Source organism: Panthera pardus, unplaced genomic scaffold (genome assembly GCF_024362965.1).
Source record: "Panthera pardus isolate Hobbes unplaced genomic scaffold, ASM2436296v1 HiC_scaffold_22, whole genome shotgun sequence".
In the NCBI taxonomy this organism is placed as follows: domain Eukaryota; kingdom Metazoa; phylum Chordata; class Mammalia; order Carnivora; family Felidae; genus Panthera; species Panthera pardus.
In genome coordinates this window covers 81,599,773-81,625,063 of record NW_026526788.1, presented here as the reverse complement: position 1 = coordinate 81,625,063, position 25,291 = coordinate 81,599,773, and the positions used below count along the sequence as shown (strand labels likewise).

Here is a 25,291-nt window from a genome sequence, read left to right as displayed (position 1 = left end):
CTCTCTCTGTTCCTTCCCCGCTCACGCTGTCTCACTCAAAAAAATAAATAAACATTTAAGAAAAATGTTACAAATAAATACGTAAAAACACACATACAATCCATACAGCATCGCTCATAACCCACGGGCTGACAGAAAGTAATCTCTGAGTGGTAGATTTACGTGGGCTTTTTTTAACTGTACTTTATTCTTTTCTGTCACCTGTCTTTGAGAAGCACTCAAAATAAAGAAATGGAAATCTCACTTGAAAACAGTCCTCCCCCAGTTTTTGCTGGCTCAGGCCAAGTTTTAATAAGAAATGACAAAGAACACTCGGCACCCACCCAGCTCACTACCACACAAGGCCACCAACCGCTCCGAGGGTACCTGTGGCTGCAGCGGGAGGATGGGACGCTAAGTGGCTGACACATACTAAGATACACGCTAAGGGGAAAGGTCAAGGAATCGTGTAACCTGGAGCAAACCTCCGTGCTGCTGAACCAGCCGTGTGCCATCACGTCCACTGTGTGGACCTGGAAAAACTACGGCAGCAGAAAGGAGAACGGGCCAACCCGTAGACCGTGTAAATCAGCAAGGTGTCTTCTGGGGGAACAGATCCACGGAGCCGCCCCGCGGAAGGATGCACCGAGGGCACCCTATCAAGTGTGGTGGCCCACCCGGGAACTATCGCAAGAAGACCGGACTGACAAACGGCAGGAGCGAGAGTATTTTCTTGATCCTTTACAAGGATCCTTGATCCTTTTCTTTACAAGGAAAACAACGAGAGGACTTGGCCGACACCTCTTTTCTCAGACGCAGCAACTGGGCGTTTCACCTTGAGTGCTGACCACGCAGAATGCAGAAGGTCACAATGATCTGAAGTGCTATGAAAATACCCTCTTCGCAATTTAATCCCGCTTTTGTTATGTTTTGACCCAACCAGACGATGAGGACCTCGTTCTTCCTCAGTCGTTACAACTGGAGAGAAGACAATTTATGCTAAAAACAAAATTAGTGCCTGACTAAGAATCAATCACTGTGTCTAAAGGTTACACAGGCAAGAATAAAACCTGCTTTGTTTTAATAAGATACACCTTTTATAGCTTTGTTCCCCCTTTACCTCTTCCCTAATTCAATGTACCATATTGGATGCATAGGATTTCCCAAGGGAAAAATAATTCTGCTTGAATTATAAAAGTGTCACATTCACAGTTCATAGAGAATAATACTGCTCAGCTTCTCATCAAAATTATACTGCCTGGCGCAGGATTCTAAATAAAGCCGGTGTAATGTACAAACTTATTATCTGACTCAGGATGTCACGGGAAAAGCAACGGGTGAGGGATGGAGAACTACAGGCTGACCCTCCCTCACAGGACCACTCGGTTCATAGACACATTACTGAGAAAACTCGGGATGTGACTTTCCCACTCCCCAGCTCTCCGATTCCCCACAGTTAACTACGTGGATGCTTTTGAAATCTGGCTCCACGGAAAGTCCGTGATTCCATCAGTACGTGCACAAAAATAATTTATTCTGCCATAAAGTTCTGTACAATGGTTTTAATGAAATTTTTCATTATTCTCTATAATAGACCTGAGGATTCTTTTAAGTGCACGCAGGACATATTCCTTTTTCACACTTGCTTATGCGACAGTACCTGCCGGCACGTTCCTCAGTATGATTCTTCCTGGGCCTACTTAAGGTCTGGTTTCTTCTTGGGCCTCAGCTTGGGCTAGGTGGCATGCCGGCTGGAACACCAATCCTAAATGAAGGATTTAACCACCCCTTTCCATCAGCCAGCAGACGAGTCCAGAAACGTGCCGCAGGGACCATGTCCCAAGGTCACGAACGGGCAGCGGCTTCAGCTACGCTAACAAACGTTACGCGGGCCCTCCTTCTGGCTCTCTCTCCACACTCTCTGCACCACAAAGCTGTGCTCTCTCTTTCCAACGCCCCCCACGTCATTCCCTTTCAGGGATGGTCACTCTTGTACACCAAAAAGGTTGACGAGGGTTCATTCTGAGGGTTGTTACGCACACGAAAAGAGAAACGGTCCCCCTGTGTCCTCTAGGAATATAAAGAGTAAGAAAATACAAGCCTCTGGCTACTGGAGGCCATTCTCCCCTCGAACAGAGAGAGACAGACGACTGAGCCGAGGAGGGTATCTTCTAAGCCCTGGTCATGGTCATGCCTGTCTAATGCCTCGGACGCCCTAGCTCCATGAATCAATTCTCTTCCTGCCTCCTCGACCGAATCGGAGTTGGGCGCGTGCAACGAGATTACTGCAGCTTTACAGTAAGACCTGGCGTCTTCCTGTAGCGTCCTGCCTGGCTTCCCCCTCCACACTGGGCTTTCCACACCAACTTCACAATCGGCTGTCAATACCCGTAGAGACATGTACGGAGATTTTGAATCTATCCCTCAAGTTGGGAAGCACTGACATCTTCACATTATTGAGTCCTTTTTTCCATCCGCTGGAGTATCTTCCCATGTATTTATCTCCTGTTTGAGACTGACGCGATCTGCCATCAAAACAGGCCTTGCTCCACAGAAACACAAAATACAGAAACGAATCTACAAAAACCTACAGCAAATGCATTTAGAAATACCGTTCCACAAGTCAGTTGCGCGCAAGCTGGAAAGGGGCCCCACAGGACAGCGGAAACGGAGAGATCCCCGAGAAGAACCAGTGGATGTGGGATGTAAACGTTTCCGTCAACAATGCAGCCATCAAAATGCGGACTTTCTACATGATTATGTTCTCCGCCCATCCCTTTAGAGAGACTTTCCAAGATTACTTCTAACGGACACCACGGTGTCCGCGAGGAGGATCAGAGACGGCGTGTATCCAAAGGATTTGACACGTAAGAGCGCCACACGCATACGAGGGATTAGGGTTATTTCACGCTCCACGATCCGGCTGGACAGAAGCAGCAGACGAACTCTCTCCAAACCATATGGGAGTCTGGGCTCTGTATTTCCGTCCACGGTGTTACGGAACCAAGCATCCGGCAGCGACGGGCCCTGCATCTGCACAAATGCCCACAGCCGAAGGACCAATAGCACCGCTGAGCAGACACCGGACGACGGGTAGAAACAGGATGCTGTCCAAAGAGGAAAGGATAGGAGAAGCCAGACCTGAAAGACAGCAGTGCAGCTGGAAACAGCAGGTGGACGCACATGCAGAGAACATCCAGAACACGCCACGGGAAGTAAATGAGGACGTATCAGCACACGACGGCTGCACAGAGCCGGGCTTCCCATGACGGAGGGAGCAGAGTCGCGAACACAGCAATTCCCGGAAAGCGGTAACTTCCCAGCAGGGTCTCGGGAGAACCCCGCCCCCAAAGCCCACACACTCCACAGCCTCCACCTGCTGCTTCACGCCTCTCCATCACGCACGGGCTTGGGCCAAAGATTTGGTAGGCGACGATGACACCTCCCTTCCTCGTCCTCACCTCGCACATCAGGTCTCCCACCACAGCCTGCAGACTGTACTGGCACGTCTCCATTTGCTACTCCAACCTCTTCACCAGGACTGCAGCCACACGGCTCTCACCCAGGGGTAACTTTGCCCTCCCAACCCCAGGAGCTGGCTGGAGACGCGGCTGGTTGTCCACGCTGGGGCAGGTATCCCGTGCGTAGATGCTGGGGATGCTGCTACACGTCTTACATTGCACAAGACGGCCACCCGGGACCAAGAGTTTTCGGCCCCGAATGTCGTCCATAGTGCCTAGCTGGAGAACTGTGCTCGGGCCCCAGCACCGCGGTCTGTCACCTGGATTCCGTGACAGCCTTTCACCCCGCTATCTCCTCTCTCAGCTGCTCTAATTCATCCTGCAGGCAGCAGCCCAAGTGACCCACTGAAAAGCCAAGTCTGACCTGACCGGGCCCTTCCCAAATAACTTGACCGGGTGGCTTTCTGGATCCTTAAGAGGTGCACAGGCGTCCAGGTGCACCCTACCATTCTCTCCCTGCAGTCCTGACCTTCTCCTCGCCGCTCTGTCCAGCCACGGCCACGGATCATCTCGAATTTCATGAGAGCAACACACACCTTCCTGTCTGCTGCCTCGACCTGGAACTCTCCCACCTCCTTTAACCAGCTCCTCCTTGGAACCTTCCTCGAACCCCCAAACTACTTCCAATCCCCCACACCCCCCGATATACCTGGTCATCCTATCCCTTACATTTCCTTAAAAGGACTCATTATAATCTAAAATTAGGGAATTAGGTCTTTGATGTGCTTAAAATCAAGTATTATAATCTATAACTATATATGGATGGGTTTAGTTATTGGGTTAATTTCCAGCTCCCTCTTAAATGCAACCACCATGAGAATTAAAGCCACTCCGATGTTATTTGTACCCAATGCCTGGCACACAGAATGAACATATTCAACGCATTTTAAAAGTAAATGACCCTGGGGTGCCTGGGTGGTTCCCTTGGTTGAGCGTCTGTCTGGCTCTTGATTTCAGCTCAGGTCATGATCCCAGGGTTGTGGGATTAAGCCCCGCGTCAGGCTCCACACTGACTATGGAGCCTACTTAAGATCGTCTCTCTCGGGGCGCCTGAGTGGCTCAGTCGGTTAAGCATCTGACTTCAGCTCAGGTCACGATCTCAAGGTTCAAGAGTTCGAGCCCCACGTTGGTCTCTGTGCTGACAGCTCAGAGCCTGGAGCCTGCTTCGGATTCTGTGTCTCCCTCTCTCTGCCCCTCACTCACTCACTCTCTCCCTCTCCCAAAAATAAATAAACAATAAAAAAATTTTTTTTAAAGATTCTCTCTCTCTCTGTCCCTTACCCAACTCACACACTCTCTCTCTAAAATAAGTGAATAAACAAATAAATAAATAATAAAAATGAATGACCAAACAAATGAAGGATGAGGTGCAAGCCATAAACCTGTCTATGAGGCCTGCTCACACTCCTAGGAACACTGAATAAACCCCAACCGTGATGGAGGGAGGAGGGCTGGATGACACCTTGCCCATTGGTGGAGGGTGGGGGGACCAGAGGCAGAGGGCACACATGTGGGAGGGGAGCTCAGGGGAGAGACGTTTGAAGGCCAAGGTCAGGGGCAGAGAGAAGGAAATCACGAGAGCCACAAATTCAAAGGAGTTCTTTCCCCCAGTGAGCATCATGACAGAGGGCAGGACAGCGGAGATGGCTGGGAAACACCTGGAATTCTGCAATCCAAAATTAAATTTTTTTAAGGTTTGTTTATTTTTGATAGAGAGAGGGAGAGTGTGAGCGGAGGAGGAGCTGAGAGAGAGGGAGACACAGAATCCGAAGCAGCCTCCAGGCTCCGAGCTGTCGGCACAGAGCCAGATGCAGGGCTTGAACACACGAATCGTGAGATCACGACCTGAGCCGAAGCCGGACGCTTAATCGACTGAGCCACCCAGGCGCTCCTCTGCAATCCCAAATTAAAGTCTTGTCTTCTGACCCAGGTACGAACATGGGGATAATCTGCACGAAGGAAACCTACCACGAAATTGTAAAAAGACAAATGCCACCAACTAATCAATGAAATCATTCACTGCAGGCTTAAAATGCTAAAAGCAAACTCATAATATTCAACAATGGAAAAAATTAATATGATGAAAAATCACTTGATTAAGTAAATGAATGCACATCAATTCAGGGGCACGTTCTGAACGGGCACACAGCCATCACAATTACAATTATGACTGCTCACTGATATGGAAAGGTGCTTGTGATGGAATGATAAAGAAGCAGTAAACCGAATGGTATCTATGATGGACCGTAAAAATACTCATGCCCAAGCACTCTAACCGGTGGAAAACCAACACAGACGGTTGGCTTCCTGGAGGAGAACGGCGACAGCAAGGACGTTCATCTCTGCCACTGCCGCGGCGGGCTGCATGGTTCCAATGGGTGGGGGGAGGCGGTCAAGGCAGCAAGCCTATCCAGACAGGCAGCTTCATTTCACGTCTTGAGCACATGGGTAGTACCTCAAGCATCCTGGGGCAGCAGCCAAGAGGACTGTGGAGCCCCCCCTGAAAGGCACTGTGGCCAGAAGAGAGATCCAGAAGCCCAGGGCTGGGCAACTGCTCTCCACACTATCAGTCTGGTAGAAGCTGGAAGCGTGGGGTCTGATACGTTCAAATCCCTCAGCCAGACTGTGGAACTCTCTGCAGGGTCTGGAAACCACAGGCCAGAAAGCTGTGTGAGGAAATCGGAAGCACTTGGAGCTAAAGGCTTACTAAGCGCAAGTCATAAACTATTTTCTTCACCTTCCTGTGGTTCTGTTTTGCCTGTTTCTTCTCTGTTGATGTGAGTCATGACTTCACTTCCAAGTGTCTCGTCTTCTGCATTATCAGGAAAACTTGGGAAATCGGAATAGCCCAGAACATCGGGCATCTGGGGGCTGGGAGCCCGGGTGGAGCCAGCCCTGAAGAGAAAGCTGCCCGAGCCTGGACCCCCATGCCCTCCTCCCTCCTGCTGGTGCTGACCCAGCAGCCAGAACGTTCTCGACACTAGGTGAGCCCTGGCCACTTCCAATTCCAGGTGTTAACCCAGGGATCAAAACCATCAGCATTAAGTGGGCACCGATGAGACATGAGAAATCTTGGGTCCCCTCCCCAGAATTAGCGAGTGAGAATCTGCCTTTCAACAAGACCTCCAGGTGATGTGTGGGCGCACACTGAGGTCTGGGCTCCTGACGCCAGGTGCCCTGCCCCACCCCGCCGCCCCGCCCCGGCCCTTCCTCACCCACGTGGAGTCCACACGGACCGCCACTGTAGGTTGAACTGTGTCCCAGAAGAAGATCTGTTCCAATCTTCACCCCCAGTACCTGTGAAAGTGACCTTATCTTAGAAACAGTCTTTGCAGACAGACTCAAGTTAACACAAGGTCATGCAGAAATAGGGTAGGCCCTAAATTCAAGAGGCCTGGTGTCCCTAGAAGAAGAAAAGAGACTCAAAACCTCAGACACATAGGGGAACATGGTGTGAAGAGGGAAACAAGAGACGGGGGGGATGGGTCTACAAGCCAGGGACTGACGACGACTGCCAGCCACCGAAGAGCTGGGAGAAGGGCACACCTCAGACTCTCTCTTAGAGCACTGTTATGTCTGAGTGTTTGTGTCCCCCCGCCCTGCCCCACATTCATATGTCTAAACCTTGCGCCCCAGTGCAATGGTATCAGGAGCTGGGACTTCGGGGAGGTGGTTGAGATGAGATGTGGCCATAAGGGTGGAGCCCCGTGACGGGATTAGTGCCCTGGTAAGAATCACCGGAGAGAAATCTTCTCTCCACCCCGTCAGGGGGAAACCAGTCTAGAATACTCCGTGACAGCTGCCCAGCCTCAGACAAGCACCAGGAGGAGCTTTGAGAGAATAAGGTTCTTATTAAGAGGCCACGTTCGCAGCACGTTGGTACATCAGCCCTAGGAGGCTGACGCCGCTTCCAGCCGTGGCTTGTCCCCGCAGCCCCTGCGTCTGGGCCCTCCCTCTCCTCTCGGGTCAGCAGGAGAACACTCTGGAAGGCCTGCCTGTCACTGATTCTCAATCAGGTTCAGCTCTTCCCTTCATGCCGGCTTCCCCTGAGCCTCAGACCCTCAGCGGCGGGTGTTCTGGTTCAACAGGGTTTTCCCCAACATGACCTGGAAGGTGGCCATTCAAACCACCCCCTCCGTGTCCACACGGGTGATGAGAGACAGACAAGCGAAGTCCTAACATGCATCGATGGGATTAGTCAACACGATCCGCGACCGCCCCTCAACCTCAAAACAGAGCAAGAAACCGTTTAACTGTTTGTAGTTGGTGCCCCATCTCCAGCCTCATCTCCCTGGCTGGTTCCCTCCGGACCCAGAACCGTCCAGGGCAAAGGAGGAGGACGACACAGCTCTCACCTCCTTGCCCGACGCGGCCACTAACCCACGACCAAGAGACAGACGCCACGGGAGCAGGTAACTTCTCAGGATGGAATGGCTCTTCAGCCACACAACTCTGAACCTGAGAGGCTGGGCCCCACCAGGTGGGCAGTAAGGTGGAATCTCAATGAACACAACCATGCAGACCAGAGGCGCACACACTCGTAATCTGGGGGCGCGTCCGCACAGCTCTGGGGACGGCTTTCACAGGACTCGGCAGCATGTGGAAATCTGGCTGCCTCCCAGCAAACCAGGGGGAACAAGGGCTTTGCGGCCCAGAGAGCGCCGGCCTCAGAGGCTTCCTAAACCACCATAATTGGAGACGAGAGCTAGGATCAATCTCAGTTCCCAAACACGGAAAACCGAGTCCTTAAGTTATGACGTAACCGTGAGGTCACGAGCACACTGTGCACACTGTATGTTAGCCAATTTGACAATTAATTACATTAAAAAAAAAAAATATATGTTCTTGAAAAGCACTACAGGATACAGGGAAATATACATGGAACAAAATAAAAGTTGTAAAAGTACATGTATATACACGTATATATACATACACATGAATATACACGTATATACAGATCATATATACCACATATCCTCATATATAATATATCTGATGATGCCACGGAGAAAAAGCGCGCCATCATAAAAACAAAACCACGCAACGGTGTAATTAATCTATGGGAGGCGAATGATAAACGAGTCTTATTTTTCTTAATCAACGTTTTGGCATGTTCCATTTTTCTAACAAGATCACAGTTACATTTATAACTGAGGCCAAGGACACAATAAACACCCGCATGGCTTAAGAGAACCGTTAAGACTTCACATCCTTCCGCAATCTCGAACACAGCACAAGAAGCACAAAACAGGAGGGCTCTGGAGGCAGGGGCAGAGCGGGCAGCAGCAATTTCTGTAAACGAGGCCCCCGGTAGGTCAAGAGTCACCTGTGAGCCTTGTCTCCTCACCCGCAAGGGAGCCCTATGACTTCGGATCCTTATTTGTCATCATCGCTAATACCATGCGATCGTTTTCCTAAACTTCCAAATCTGTGGCAGGCAGTGTGGACCCCAGATGTGAGCTTAGAAACAGAAAAAAAGCAGAGCACCCATGTGGTTCAGTCAGTTAAGTGTCCAGCTCTTGATTTAGGCTCAGGTCATGACCTTGCAGTTCGTGAGATCGAGCCCCATGTCGGGCTCTGTGCTGACAGTGTGGGGCCTGCTTGGGATTCTCTCTCTCTCTGCCCCTCCCCCTGCTCATGCGCTCACGCTCTCTCTCTCTCTCTCTCTCTCTCAATAAATAAATCAACATTAAAACTAAAGAAATGGACAAAAAGCAACAAAATCTTCTGATAAGGAAGAATTTTCGATAAGCCATACAGCAAGTGAGTGCTGCTCATTTCAAGCCAGGATATGGTTTTTAAGGAAATGAAACAGCTTCTCAGAGGACAAAACTCACCCAAAATGGCATTTACCGCTATCACGGCGCAACTTATTCCCAACACAATCCCTTCCAGAAGCGGCCAGACAGAAACGACACTGTGAATGGTTAAAAGGAAGCCTGTACCGAGGGGGAGCCCCGGGAAGGAAGACAAAGCCCCCCACATCCGTGAGCCAACCTCAGCTTGGGGGCCTCAAATTCAATTACTCTTCACCCCCCTCCAAACCACACACCGTGAGGCAAAGTTGCTGGGCCGCGGGGGCCTCCAGCTTTGTGAGACAATGGGAGACACACAGAAAAGGAATCATATTCTCATGCTAAACCGAAGAGAAGGAACACCAGAAGAAACCTAAAGAATGGTGAGAAGCAGCATTTTTCAAATGTGGGGTGAGACGTGCGAGCCATTCAGGAAAAGAACTGAGTGCTTGTCAACGAGCAATTTGGTTTTTGTGTATTTGTGGGTTTTTTTAGAGAAATACATTAATTCAGAACAGACTAAAGGGTACCAGACAAGAATAGAAAATGCCAGAGGGAAGCACATAGGATAAGGGTAAGAACCTTTTCATGAAACATTTTTCAGCTTCAGACACACATACCCCCAATATCTATTTCTTACTGTGGATCACGGTCAAAGTTCCCCTCTAGAGAAAGTTCTGGAATTCGCAGCCACAGACACACAAGCAGACTATGCTGAGGAGGCAGGATATTCTTTTCTAGGATCATCCCACACAGCTAATATGTTAGTAATATTTTTGGAATTCAGGGAAAGCAGCAATTCCTGTGCTCACTCTGACTGCAAGGCCCCACCGCCCCAAGTCCAGCACCGCAATCCACGAGGGGTCGAGAAAGAGAACCACCCACCGCCAACAAAGGGGGTCCAAGCCCGAGATTCGGTCCTCCAAGAAGCCTTCGTGACCAGCTCCATCAAACTCCCTTTACTCCCCTGCAGACACACCCATTTGGGGGCACACAGTCAAAGTATTTTTAATTGCTTCACGAGTGACCATAGAATGTGTCCACTGGGATGGAAAGGCCCACCAGAAATGCTGTTCATGCCTTTACAGTCTCAAAGCCTCACAGAGCTGTTGTCCACTGCCGCGGATGGCAGGCATGGGCCCTGTTTCTGAAAATCACTGGACGGCCGGCGCTTAGCAGTGTCCTCCTGGGGAGCTGAATAGAAAAGTGTGGCTCTTGAGGGGCACCTGGGTGGCTCAGTCCGTTGAGCATCCGACTTCAGCTCAGGTCATGATCTCACGGTTCATGAGTTCAAGCCCCGCGTCAGGTTCTCTCTGCTGTCAGTGCAGAGCCCACGCCGGAGTCTCTGTCTCCATCTCTCTGCCCCTCCCCCCACTCTCAAAAATAAACAAACATTAAAAAAAGGGGGGGCGCCTGGGTGGCTCAGTCGGTTGAGCATCCAACTTTGGCTCCAGTCATGATCTCGCGGTTTGTGGGTTCGAGCCCCGCGTCGGGCTCTGTGCTAATGGCTTGGAGCCTGGAGCCTGCTTTGAATTCTGTGTCTCTGTCTCTCTCTGCCTCTCCCCTGCTCGTGTTCTCTCTCGTTCTCTCTCTCTCTCTCTGAAAAATAAATAAACATTAAAAAAAAAATTTTTTAATGGAAAAAAAAGAGAAGTGTGGCTCTTGGAACCAGACAAGCCAGACTTAAGCCATCACTGCTCCTCACACTAGCCATGTGGCCTTGGGCAAGTTAGTTACCGTCTCTGAAACCTGAAATCAATGGTAGTACCTATTTAATAGTATAACCATAGACGTCTAATAAGAGGATCCATGTCAAGCACTTAGAACAGAAAGCGATCGATGAATGTCAGCTGTGGCAATTCCAGCGCGTGGAGCTCAAGATTCCATCAATCACCGGAATTAATTCGGGGAGATTTCCCAACGTCCAGATGTTTAATGTTCTCTAGGGGAGGGACTCTACTTGTGTCTCTAAGAATTAAAGGCTAGGAGGGCTGGCGGGATCGGCTATGGAGATTTCTGAATGGCGGAAACTGGAAGCTGACCCATTTCTCCGGGCAGCTGGAAAGCGTCACGGCTTTCTGAGAAAAACAAGGCTGTCGCCAGATGTGAGTTTTAGGAAAACACTGAAATACAGTCAGGAAACAAGACAGGGCAGGTGCCGCACTGAGGGTGTAGGGAGTTAAGACGCTTTCTGCACAAATTTATCAAGAAAAGCTGAGGACATGAACGAACACAGATCTGTGCTACCAGAGCAAAGGTGGGCAGAGGGAAGACAAGGCCGTGGAAGAGAATGGCTGTGTCAGGCTAGGCGAGGCCGCATCTGAGGGCCACTGGGTCATACTCGGGAGAGAGGCAGACCACGATCACGCAGGGGAGAGCAAAGAGCAGGACCGGAGGGCCATGGCAATGGACACAAGGACCCTCTCGTGGGACAGAAAAAAGAGGGCAGCATGATGGCAGACAAGGATCCCACCAGCACCTGCTGAGTGTTGAGAATGTCTGGCCATGATTATAGACAAGGTGAAAGGGGCCATCTGATATACACGCAGAACATTCTAGACTGAGAGGAAGGGTAAGGGACTGATCAGAACCCCAGGGGCAGGGGGGGGCGGGGAGACCTGCACAGGTAAGTTACTTTCAGGTAGCAGGACGGCAAGCGAGAAAGGAAAGGTGATGCCGGACAGATCCTGGCGGATTCACAGCAGAGCAGACAGACAGGCGCCACTTGCTGAACAGAGGTGGTGGCAGGGGGGTGAGGACGAGCCTCAAGCTTGAGAGGGTGCCACAAATAGTCGCCAAGGTAAATTCACTGAGGAATTGCAAATTTCAATTTTTTTTTTTTTTTTTTTTTTTAGTAAAATGGTACAGTTGCTATGGAAAAGCATATGGTAATTCCTCAGAAACTTACACATAGTATTACCATACGACCGAGCATTTCCACATGTGATACATACCCGAAACAAGGGAGAGCAGGGACTTGAACAGTTATTTGTAAACTGACGTTCAGAACGTTATTCGCCATGGCCCAAAGGTGTAAACAACCCAAGCGTCCACCGGCAGACGCATAAATAAACAAAAACGGATACACAGTCAAGAGAATACCGTTCCGCCTCAAAAAGGGAAGGAAATTCCGACAGCCGCTACACCGAGGATGAACCCCGAAGACGTTACCCGGGCGAAACGAGCCGGTCACGGAGGGACGAATGCTGTGTGATTCCACGTGCGTGAGGAACTTAGAATAGAAATGTTTCTAGAGACAGAACATGGGATGGTGGGTGCCAGGAGCTGGGGCAGGGAAAGAACAAGAGTCACGCTTTACCGGGGACAGAGCTCCTCCGTGGGGAGAAGAATGAAGTTCTGGAGACGGACGGTGGCAGTGGGTCCACCACCGTGTGAACGCACTTAGTGCCACACAGCCGAACCCTTGACAGCGGTTAAGATGGCGGGCACCTGGTGGCCCAGGTGGTTAAGCATCTGACTCTTAACTTTGGCTCCGGTCACGATCTCAGGGTTGGGAGACGTGAGTCCTACCTCGGGATCTTCGCCCGGTGCAGCGACTGCTTGAGATTCTGGGGGCACCTGGGTGGCTCAGTCGGTTAAGCCTCCGACTCTTGGTTTCGGCTCGGGTCGTGATCTCATGGTTGGTGAGTTCAAGCCCCGTGTCAGGCTCTGTGCTGCCTGTTTGGGATTCTCTCTCTCTCTCTGCCCCTCCCGCGTGCTCGCTCTCTCAAAATAAATAACTTTAAAAAAAAAAAAAAAGAAGAGATTCTCTCTCCCTCTCTCTGCCCCTCCCCTTCCCCACTCGTGCATGCACACGTGCTCTCTCTAAATAAATAAATAAGTTGTTAAGGTCATACATCGGTATGTTAACTACCATAATAAAGTTTTTTTCAGGACCTGGGAGCAGCCCTAAGGTTCGGGGCATTAACTGAAAGACAGCAAAGCAGCACAAAGGTGAGTCTGTCTTCAGAAACACATGGGTGCCCCAGAGCAGGACCTAGAAGTGGGGGCAACCAAGGCCACCTGGCAGAGAAGTGAATGACGTTCAGTCCACACGTTGGCTGTAGTGGCCTCTCCCACTACACAAAACATACCCCGGCATTCTCGAACTTGTGTGTGTGCTTGCGTACGTGAAACGCCCCTAGTGAAAAGTCTGTCACGGAGTCAAATGGAAGCCAGGAATGTTGACAACATCTGATGCCACATTTATCCGGCAGCTACTTATTTCCCCAAACTCCTATTTTTTTTTAATCTTTTTAATGTTTATTTATTTTTGAGAGAGAGAGGCAGAGTGCGAGCGGGAGAGGGGCAGAGAGAGAAGGAGACACAGAATCCGAAGCAGTCTCCAGGCTCTGAGCTGTCCGCACAGAGCCCGACGTGGGGCTCGAACCCACAGACTGTGAGATCATGACCTGAGCCGAAGTCGGACGCTTAACCACCTGAGCCACTCAGGCGTACCCCTCCCCAAACTCTTCTTGACACTTTCTTCCTTGAGGCATAAATGTTGGGGCTGAGTCTACAATCTGCAAGGTGGATGGGGGAGGGGGGGCAGCTGTAGCTCTGAGAAGGTGACTGCAGGGTGCAGGCTCCAGCGGACAAAGCAGCCCGCCCCCCACCCCAGCCTCCAATCCCGTCAGCTTACCGCCCATGATGCCAGGAAGGCACGAGAACATGTGGTCTTCCCAGTCATAGAGGAGGGCACACAGATCATCTCAAAAATCAAAACGGCCACCAAGGGCCACCCTTTGGGAGACAACATGTAACCCTTACGAAACGCCATAGTCTTCTTCATATCCTCTCTACAGAACGTGATTCACAACTGTATTTCCATTAACACAGAGCAAAACCTAAAGAGCCAGAACAATGCAAAAACCAGGGTCCTGGGATGGAAGTCTTTAAATCTCACATGCAGAGAGAGCACCTAATGTGCAAAAACACAAGGTACAAAATTAGCAGTGAGGGAGTCAACGCTGCAAATAAAGCTCGGTCGCCGGTCTCGCAGATGGAAAGGCGGAATCCATGCATGAACATCACTGACTTCGCTCCTGTCTTAAAATAAAACACCCACCATAGGAAGGTCTTGCAAGACTCCAGTCACTAAATAACTTGACATAGAGGGAGGTGGGAAGACAAAAGTCAAGCCCAATCAAATTTAATAATGTAAGAGTACATTTAGAAATCTAAAATTACTTCTGGGCTCAAACTTCTGCAATTTTTATCTATTCTTACGCCAGCCGCACCTGTTTTTCTGAAATGCCACAGGATGTAGTAGTAAATGTACTGAACACATGGCTAATTTTAACCCTGGAACAATAAGGAAGCTTTAGGCAAGATCAAGTTGCCAAAATAGTTCACCGAAAACTTCAAAATACCCACCACATCGCTTTCCCTATAGATCACTAGTCTTTTTATACCAAATTCACATAAAGATCAAGAAATTACATGGAAGAATCCAACGGCGCGGCCAGAGAGCTGCACCCCGTCTGAGATCACAGGCCCACTGTGGCTCTATCCACGTCGAGCTGCGCCGGTGCCCGTGGTCACAGCACCCGCGACACACATCTGACGCACATACGCCTTTGTTCCAGGCTCAATGGTAAACTTCAAAGTAGGGAAGTCACTTTCTAAAACACGAGTTAATCCAGAAGATTCTTGTTCTCTGAAGGAATCGGCCTGGGCAGCAAACTGCAAACCGCACCTCCTTCTGCAGTAGGTCAGCCCCACGGAAACTGCCAGAACAGGGGAGCCCAAGAGTGTGCGGGCCCTGAGGCTCCTCCACGGACCCTCCCTGTGCTCTGCCTCCCGGCACCTCCACACCAGAAGCGTCCTGCAGACCAGAGGTGAAGGCATCTTTCTTCCAAAGGGCAACAAGGTGAGAGCAAGTAATTAAAGGTGGTCGGTGAGGTCCCTGGGACCTGGGACCGCGGGATTCCTCACTCTTCTACGCAAGCAAAAGACACGCTGTAGGGCGAAGACATATCCCCATTCCCACAGCAAGGCTTGCGGTCCGACTGAGGCCTGGGACATCTACAACCTCTTCCTGGCCCCCAAGATATCCTGACAAGTGACACGCAAACATGACTCTCTTCAGCATCCCCATATTTCCATAAAGGAAATTGAGAACATCTCCTTGCCGAGGGGCAGAGAGAGAGCAATGACAGTATTTAACAGCCTCGAAAGAAGAAGGAAAAAAAAAAATGTTAACGCCCAGGGAGCAGGATTACGCACACGACAGATGCCACCCCTGGGCCGTTACTCCCGTTCACGCTCTGCAGGAGGGACAGGCGCCGCTCTCGCCCCACCCGGGAGCCCTGCGGCTAACGGTGCCCCCTGAGGACGGCCGGTCCTCCTGCACACGAGGGCCTACCTTCACCCGGACGGTCTGGTCCGACTCGCCCCTCATCATGTCGCTGATGGATCGGAAGAGCTGTAGCAGGGACTCCATGAAGTCTGCCTCTCCTTTGTCTTCGTACAGTCTGCAAAGGAGCACACACAAGTCTGTGGGGCCTGGCAGACCGGGCCTCCCCACGGTCCGCTCCTGCCCCAACAGCCTCGACGGGTGCTGCCTGAGCGGCAGGGGAGAAAGGGAGGAACGTCCTCCACACCCGGGGAACACAGGAGGCAGTTCGGAAACGGGGTTCGTCTGCAAGACCCAGCTAGGGAGGCAAGTCTCCACGCTGAGCGAGCTGGTTTTTAACCACACCGTTTATCGCTTTTTTTTCAGTGTAACGTAAGACATCTTCTCAATCTGAAACACACAGAAATGTACGGATAGGGAGGGAAGGAGAGAAAGAGAGAGGAAGGAACAGAGGAAGGAGGAAGAGAGAAATTCCGCTTTAATTCTACCCTACAGAGAGGACACCAGTAATATGTCGGTGCGTTTCCTGCCAGTGTTTTATAAACCCACAATGTCCCATAATTAACATAAATTTAATTTCCTGAATTTAACCCGATCTCGTAACCATTTGCAAATGGCATTACGATAGTAAATTCAAAATTACTTTATTTCAGAGTGATGACACTACACAAATTCGTTCATCTCAGAACTGGTAATGGGAAAATGTTCAGGAGGTGGAGTATATTCAATAAATGGATAATAAAGACGTACATTGGCTACATGTATGCAAATACACGTTACTAATAATAAATAAGCTTCATCTATACATCATTGATTAGCAGTGACTTCAAATTGCTGTTACTAAAAAGCAACGTATCTGCATTTTAAAATGTCACCATGCAGATGTTTTCTTAACATAGACTAGTTTTCTGCCTAATTAAAAGTAGACCATACCTGAAAACTTGAGTACAAAGGGAAATTTTGTAAACTAAGTGATAATTAATTACCCTAGAGGTAATCTTATATTTAAATGAGTTCCACTGGAAAGCAACAAATTCTGTCTAAAATGGGAAACTGCAACCTGGTGTATCGGTTTTGCAAAGGATTTTATTCAATAGGAGTTTGTTTAAACGGTGTACGGCAAACAAACAAAAGTATAGAGTCGTGAACTTCTGCTAGCGGTAACACCACCAAACAACACGGCAACGTTTTAGAGAGTAGTACAAACACTTGGGGAGGCTTCAGGCGTGCAGTCACTCTCGTCCACAGGACATCTGCCAATTCCTAGAGCTGCATGGGGCAGAAGACTAAAAACCACACCGAAAACCTCTGTAGAGTTTTTATTAGCCTCCAAAGACAATGAATGACAACGACCTAGAAAATGCCAGGGGGCAGGGTCCCAGATGTCCCAGCAGACTCTCAGCCGAAAACCCTGAAGAACCAGAAGCAAAGGGAGACAGAGGATTTACCAAGGCTACACACAGCCTTGACCCCGTACAGCATGTGTAGAGTACAAGGTCATTCCCACTGTCTCTGCCTACAGAGGGAAAGGAGGAACCATGTCTGGAAGAAGAGCACATTATCCTGAGCTACATTAAAATAAAGCTTAACTAAACATAGCAAAAGAACAGATCACATGGCCAAATTAAAAAAAAAAAAAAAAAAAAGGAAAGAAGACAACAGAAACAGAACCACAGGTAGTCAAGATATTGCAATTAGCAGGACACCTGGGTGTCTCAGTTGATTAAGTGTCCAACCCTTGATTTCAGCTCAGGTCATGATCTCACGGTTCATGAGATCGAGGCCCATGTCGGGCTGTACACTCCACAGCACAGAGCCCGTTTGAGATTCTCTCTGGCCCCTTCCCTGCTCGTGCTCGCTCGCTCACTCTCTTAAAATAAATAAACCTAAAAAATATGTATTGCAGTTAGCTAGCAAAATGTCAACACAAATATAATTATCATATTTTAAAACAAAAAATGAAGAAAGTAAAAAGATGGAAATATGAAAAATAGAGAGATGAGAAAACAGAAGGTAAGATGGGAAAGTTTAGTACAGAAATTAATCTATAGCAAAGAATCAAATGAAAACTTTGAAATTAAAAATAGAATATCCAAAATTAAGAATTCATTATATGGGTTAAATTAAGATTAGACAAAGTAAAAGGCAGAATTAGTGAAATGGAAGATGCTCAACATGAAAATAAGCACAGAGACAAAATATAGAAAAGCATACTAGAGATTGTAGGGTATAATAAGGGGGTCTAATATATATGTAATTGAAGAACATAAACAGGTGGGTAAAAGAGGGGGGTCTGGTGGCTCAGTTAAGCATCTGACTCTTGATTTCAGTTCAGGTCATGATCTCATGGTTTCATGAGTTCAAGCCCCACATCAGGCTCCATGCTGTTAGTGCAGTGCCTGCTTGGGATTCCCTGTCTCCCTCTCTCTCTGCCCCTCCCCCACTCATCTCTCTTGCAAAACAAATAAACTTAAAAAATAATAATAAAACAGATGGATAAAAGAGAAAGTTAACAAAAAGACAGTAAATATACACCCAACATATTACTCAATTACAACATATGTAAATAAATTACCTACTCAGTTAAAAGGATTTTCATACTATAAGAAATAAAGCTATAGCTATGTGTTGTGTGCAAGACACAGACCTTAAATATAAGGACACAGAAAGGTTAAAAGTAAAAAAAAAAAAAAAAAAAAGAGGGAGGCAAGGTAGATATTCCATGCAAATAAATATTAACCAAAAGATAAAGGGAATGTTTTCATATTTATTAAGGGATACAGTTACACCTCAAAGACACTACAGGCTCAGTTTCCAGACCACCACAATAAAATAAAATAAAATAAAGAGACTCAAAGCTAAGTTTTTGGTTTCCCAGTGCATATGAAAAATAGGTTTACACTACAGTGCAGTCTGTTAAATGTGCGACAGCATCATACCTTAAATAAATGTGCATACCTTAATTTAAAAAATATTGTCGGGGCACCTGGGTGGCTCAGTCGGTTAAGCGTCCGACTTCGGCTCAGGTCATGATCTCACGGTCTGTGAGTTCAAGCCCCACGTGGGGCCCTGTGCTGACAGCTCAGAGCCTGGAGCCTGCTTCGGATTCTGTGTCTCCCTCTCTCTCTGCCCCTCCCCTGCTCATGCTCTGTCTCTCTCTCTCTCAAAAACAAATAAAAACATTAAAAAAAATTCTTTTTGAATATTGTTAAAAATGTTAATGATCATCTGGGGTTTCAGCCATTTATAACACCATAACAAATATAATAATAATGAAAAGTTTGAAATATTGCAACAATTAACAAAATGTGACACAGATATGAAGTGAGCAAATGCTTTTAGGAAAATGGCACCAATACACTTGCCTAACACAGGGTTGCCGCAAACCTTCGATTTATAAAACTCACAGTATCTGCAAAGTGCAATAAAGCAGGTTGTGCCCGTAAATCCACAGGAGAGAGATTACAATTCTGTATCTGTATGCCCCCAATAACACAGCTTCAAAATCTGGAAGGTATAATTAATGAGTCTCTATTATATTTAAAATTCTACCAGGAATCCCTCTGGTGAAAACTTAAGTATTAGTTTCTCTGCTTCCACTCAAGATGTTTAAAACACCAAAACGGTTAGTATTTTATAGCAATCCCACTGATGCATCTTTCTGTAGTGAAAGGGAGGCCTCTAGAGTCTCACTTCTGTGTTTTATGAAATAAACCAAGAAGAGTCCCTTGCATGACCCGCCTTGAGGTGGAGGAAGGGGTGAGAGGAAAGAACTCAGAGGGCTATCAGTAGATAAGCAGAAAATAGAGTTAGACCTAGTGATCATTCCTTGCTCTATTTATACGTTGTATAAGTATTCGTTATCAAGGAATGACAAAATTGTTGTCTATTAACTACATTCTATTTTTGTGACCCAGGAAATGAGAACAGAATGACAGAGAGGCAACAACTTATTCATGATCAATAACTCATTATTCACAAAGCTAACACCAGATGACAGGCAGAGCCGCCACAAAGCACCGGAAAGACAGAAGAGGAACACAGCAATAACGAGCTTTAGTAATTTGCTTCAGAAGATCTGATGCAGGATGTGTCTGTTTTCTGGCTTCCTAGTTAATGTGATCCACCCACACAGAAAACACAGACAAACAAAAACCAGCGGAGAAGTGCCCCTGGCTGTCAGGAATCCTTCTGTGGGTTCTGAACCAAATGTCTTCGGGCCAGAGTTTTAAAACGGCTGTTCTCACTTCAAAACAAAACGAGCTTTCTCAACAGAACAGAAAAAGCACAGATTCGCACAGTGAGAAAGGTAGCGGGATAGTCTTCTGTATCTTCCTCTCCAAAGTTTCACCTCTTTGTTCTTTGGAAGAATAATGACTATCAATTAGCCGGGAATTTTGCAAACGTAGGACAATCCCCGAAAACACAGCCGACCGTTTTGAAAGTAGGAGAAAAATAAAGGACCCCTAACGTTTATTCCACCTGCAAAGAGAAAAACGCTCTCGTCGCCTCCAGCTGTGAGCACAACTGTCTTTCTCCCAAGGTAACAAACGTGGTGCAGGTAAGAAAATGGGAACCCTGGCTTGCTTGCTCCCCCGGCTCTGAAAACACCACACCAGAGAGCTGCTCGCATCTCGTCACGCAGCACATGCTCCCGGTATCTGCGTAGGACACGGGACTGCTTTCTCTTTAAGCGGCCTGTACAAAACAGGAATATGAAGGCCTCCTGAAATGTATGGTGGGGTAATGGGGGTGGGGGTGGGGAGAGCGAGACCCTCCTCAAGTCCTTAGTCCCGCGGTCCACGGTTTGAAGACCGTGACCTTGTTCCTTCCCACAGAGTCTGAGTTCTCAGCAGTTTGAGACTACAGGTTTGAACCTCAGGAACCTGATCTTATCTACATAATGTGGCTACAACCGGGTTCTAAGTTTTGAAAGCAACATATTGTTGCTCTCTGCCCTCAGGGGTACGGTCAGGGCTCCAAAGCCCATTAGGTACTTACAGGAGGGAGGAGGAAAAGGCAGAGGAGGGAAGGCAGAGGAGGGAAGGCAGGAGGGAAGGACCTCGTCGTCAAAACCTTCGTGTTAGCTACAGTATTCGGATGAGGTCCGGAATGCCCAGACAAGGGCCTTGGGAGCCTTAGAAAGTCTCACGGCCTTTTGGCAACTGCCGCTGCTCGCCTTGCGACCTCTCTGCTCTTTTGTCCTGAACAGTCCCAGCTCTTCACAAACAAGTCATCCAAGCAAAGAAACGCCTTTGGGATCAGGCGTGGCCCCCTGCTGGGGCCACTCCAGGACAAAGGCCGGCAGAGGGATCACGGTCAATGCCAATACCGCGCTGCCAAGCGCCAAAACAAAGGCACTCCTAAGGATATCGAACCGAAAACCCTCCCCCGGGTCACAGGCAAGGATCTGCTGAGCATTTCGCTCCACTTGTGCAGAGACAGTAATCACATCTGTGCGTCATGCAGGGCTCCGGAGATTTAAAGCCAAGGAGGTACTAGTGACAGGAGTCTCTGAGACTGACCCCCAAACTAAAAGGGAGAACAGCTCTCAGGGGCCTAATTAAGTAGAACTTAGTAACTCAGAGTAAGTTAGGGGCGTTCTGAGCTGTCAGGCAACAGCAATTCAGGTTAAAAGCAGGAGGAAGAGAATGTTAATCACCTATCCGATATACACTTCTCCCTTACTCCTGCACTAAAACAACCCTGATTTTGTGGAAAGCATCAATAACTCCATCTGAAAATCTATTCCAGGCACACCTGGGTGGCTCCGCTAGTTAAGTGCGTGACTCTTGGTTTCGGCTCAGGTCACGATCTCACGGTTCATGACTTGGAGCCCACATCGGGCTCTGTGCTGGAGGTGAGGAGCTTGCTTGGGATTCTCTCTCCCTCTCTCTTTGCCTCTTCTCCCACCTTCCAAATAAATAAATACACTTAGAAAAAAAATAAAAGTCTTTTCCAACCTCCCTTGCATCTAGGGTGGTCATGTGACATAGTTCTGGCCACTCAGATGAAAGCACGTGGCACTTTGTAGGGAGTGGGAAAGTTCTTTAAAAAGGAGAGTACCGAGGGGGCTGTTTATGCCACACCTTCCCCTCTCTGCTGTTTAGAATGCAGGTCTGATGCCAGGAGGGGCAGGAGCCACCTCAGGACCACAGGACAAAGAGACAGACTCTAAGTATGGTAGAGCAGAAAGGCAAACGGAGCCAAGGACATGGGGAAACCAGGGAACAAGTGCATGAGTTCCGGAATCTTCCTCCGGGCTAGATGTTGTGTATGGAGTTAGGGAGAAGTAAAGCTCATCTGGTGAAGCCACGTGAAGCTAGGCTTTCCTGTAACACAAAGCCAATCATACTCCTAACCTCTAGGAAGACTGATCAGATTCAACACTGATGGGCCATGGTTCTAAGATATCATGCCATTTGTATTTGGAGATTGAAAGAGATTAAGAGAAAGAACTAACTTTGCCAAAGGTTCACTTGGGTGACCCCAATCTTTTCCAGCTGCATTATTCTGTACAAGATTATGGCACTTACTACAATAGCAGAAACACACTGATTATCAATGCACGTTCCTTTTGATTCCTAATCTCTAAATGAGAAGGAAAGTCAGCAGTGTGTTTGGGAAGGAAATGAGCATCACCAAACCCCTGACTCGATGTCATGCTGATTACAAATTGTACCAGGTTAAATTTCTTTCAAATAAAACATGACAAAACCTATACATATCACCTCCCTATTCCATTCTCTCAAGGTCATGCTCTCACCTTAGTGCAGATTTTGGTTTAGGGTAACTAATGATTTAAATTTAGTGGGCAAAAATACAAAAACGAGAGAGGGTGACAAGAAGTTCATTTTCATAGAATTAATTGTATTAATTTATTATATTTAATAATAAAATTAAATTAAACAAAATTAAAATAAAATAAAATAAAATAAAATAAAATAAAATAAAATAAAATGCAGGAAGACAAAGCCTACTTTACTTGGTCATCTTTCACAGCTGACGGCGGGAAAATCGTCAATGGCCTTGTCTCTTAAGAGAAAGCTCAGTCTACAGCAAGATTCATACCTACCTACAATTAGCACAAAGAGCAGGCCTTTGATATCTTAGTTGAGGATGACAGCATGATGGCCTCAAACTGTGTGTCTTCATACATTCAAATGGCAGTGTAGAGAATGTTGTCTATATCACGTCAACTCCAGAGAGAACACAAGCACAATAATCCTTAACCAATAACACAGGGGCAGTTAACCACTGATCACCACTCTAATCAATGGTGGGTCCCGCCCTGTGTATCACTTTTCCAGGTCTATGCAGTCAATAACTCGCTCCTCTGGCTTTATTTGCACCACGGTGTGCACAAGATTGGATTCGGAATACCATCCCTTTCTCCTGGGCCCTTCTGAAGGAGCCTACCTCAGGCCAACAAAGATAAAATGAAGAGAAACAGAAAGGGACTAATTTGGGTCTACAATGGTCCAATTCCCAGTTTTCAATCGTACATTCACAAAGCACTGTGCTTTTAAAAGATGGGGCGCCTGGGTGGCTCAATTGGCTAAGCGACCGACTTTGGCTCAAGTCATGATCTCATGGCTTATGAGTTCAAGCCCCGCGTCGGGCTCTGTGCTGACAGCTCAGAGCCTAGAGCCTGCTTCAGATTCTGTCTCCGTCTCCCTCTGTCCCTCCCCCACTTGCACATTCTCTCTCTCTCTCTCTCTCTCTCTCTCCCAAATATAAATAAACCTTAAGAAAAATTTTTTCTTAAAGGTGATGTGTGTTCTGTAAATCAAAGGAACATCAGTTTGTGAAACTCCATGTCTGAGTGTAGAACTCACAACAAGAAGGTCAACCTTGAATAATCAACAGGAACCATCATCACTCACAGTAGGTCACCCAAAGCAGCCATCCTCCCAAAGAAACAAGCACAGAGAGCCCACTTCAACACTCAACGCTCAGTCTGCCCCTTTCGCAACATCTCTTCAGTCACACAGTTCCATATCGTGGGCTAACTGGGAAACTCTGGCTTGAGCACAGCTCTTAATCACAGACGCTTGGAAAAAGGTTACCGCTCTCTATGAAAAAAGAAAGTCACCAACACCCCCAATCCACTCTAAGGTTCAAAAACGATGCACACATTCATCCACAAAGTAGGAGAAACAGGTCACTGACCTCAATACCTGAAAGCCCATTCACCTGGAAGTTCCACACGTGAGAATCTCTCTCCAGAAGCAAAATATTATTGTGGTTGAAGGAAAGAAAGAGCCGAAGCTCCAGTCTTCCCAAGGGAGGCAATTTAACTTGGTTTTAGCCTTCTGACGTTGTTGCTTATTTTAACTGTTTGCCCTCTTGAGCCTTTTTTTCTATCGAGAGATACACTGGCACGAACTTCGGAGCCCTTCGTGTACACCCGGCACTACCTCTGATAAACTCGGAATACATCAGCGGTCAGTATTTCACTCACACGCACACATTTCAGACTTGGGAACAGAGCTTGCTGTTCAAACCTGTGCTCGCATTTCACAGCGTGGGGAGCAGTTACCCTAAGAGTGGGCGACCCCAACCCGGCACGGCTATCTATTACTGCTCTGTCATGCTAGAAAGCAAAGAAAGGGAGGAAGAAGGAGAGAGAAGGGAAAGAAGAGGGAAAAGAGAGAGGGGAACAGAGAAGGAGAAGAAAGGAAGTAAAAGATCGCCTAAAATTCCCTAGGAGGGCCAGCACCGGTGACACTTACTGATTGAACAGGATCCTGGAGCGCACGATGAACTTGAAGATGTACTCCAAGGCCTTCATAGCTTTGTACAGCTGGTCATTTATTCCCGGCTTTTCCGCATTGTCCACATAGTTTCTTAAAACTTTTGTCAGCTTCCTATTCGTAATAGAATCACAAATCAATTAACGCGTTCAGAAAATTACAACACCTCAATTCCTAATTGGGACAGAAACACATAAGTGGGCCACTCTTCTTTTGGTTCACACTTATCCGTAGATGCCTATTTATAAAATGCATTCGAAACAGATTAAAAGTGAGCCATAAAATAACACTCAGAGGAGCGAGATCTGAACAAAAAACCAGCCTTTTTTTCTAAGTTTTAGAGGTTTTTCTAAGCATTAAATGTATTATGTAATTTAATCTTCACAAAAGCCCAATAAGGCAAATATTATTTTAGGGTATAATAATAATAATTGGGTATAATAGCAGGTATATTACCCTTAATGTATAAGTGAAGAAGCCCAGGCTTAGACAGATACACTCGCTTCCCCAATGCTAAATAAAATTGAAGAGGTTTTCTTCATAGCCATATATGTTTTTGTAATGCTTTTTGTAATGTTTCTTTTTTTAACACGGAGCATACATTTATTTTCAAATGATAGAGGCAGTCGTGGCAATGGTGAATTTTTAATTCTGCCCCCAACTTCTACATTTTCTACTACTACTGGCCCATAAACGAATAATCACTGCTCACTGATCAGAAGGCTGACCCTGAAGCAATGCTTCTGAATCATAAAAGAACAGCTAGCTTAACTTCAACGTGGTTTCTGGTTTTGGTGTATTGGGCCACACCATAATTCAAAAACTAGCCACAAATGTGCAGTCTGTCCAACAACCATCGGCCAAACTTCTATGAGCCCCAAC

At 47.5% G+C, this 25,291-nt stretch overlaps 1 protein-coding gene across 3 annotated transcripts in view; it reads right to left on the bottom strand.

The window, feature by feature from the left end:
- DOCK1 (dedicator of cytokinesis 1) overlaps nt 1-25,291 on the bottom strand; it is a 522,147-nt gene that overhangs the window by 369,667 nt on the left and 127,189 nt on the right. For all 3 annotated transcript variants that reach the window (XM_053910043.1, XM_053910041.1, XM_053910042.1), the window contains exons 22-23: nt 24,389-24,523; nt 15,663-15,771 (exon numbers count right to left, since the gene is read on the bottom strand). In XM_053910043.1, coding sequence (XP_053766018.1) covers nt 15,663-15,771; nt 24,389-24,523 — 244 coding nt within the window. The remainder of the gene's footprint in view (nt 1-15,662; nt 15,772-24,388; nt 24,524-25,291) is intronic.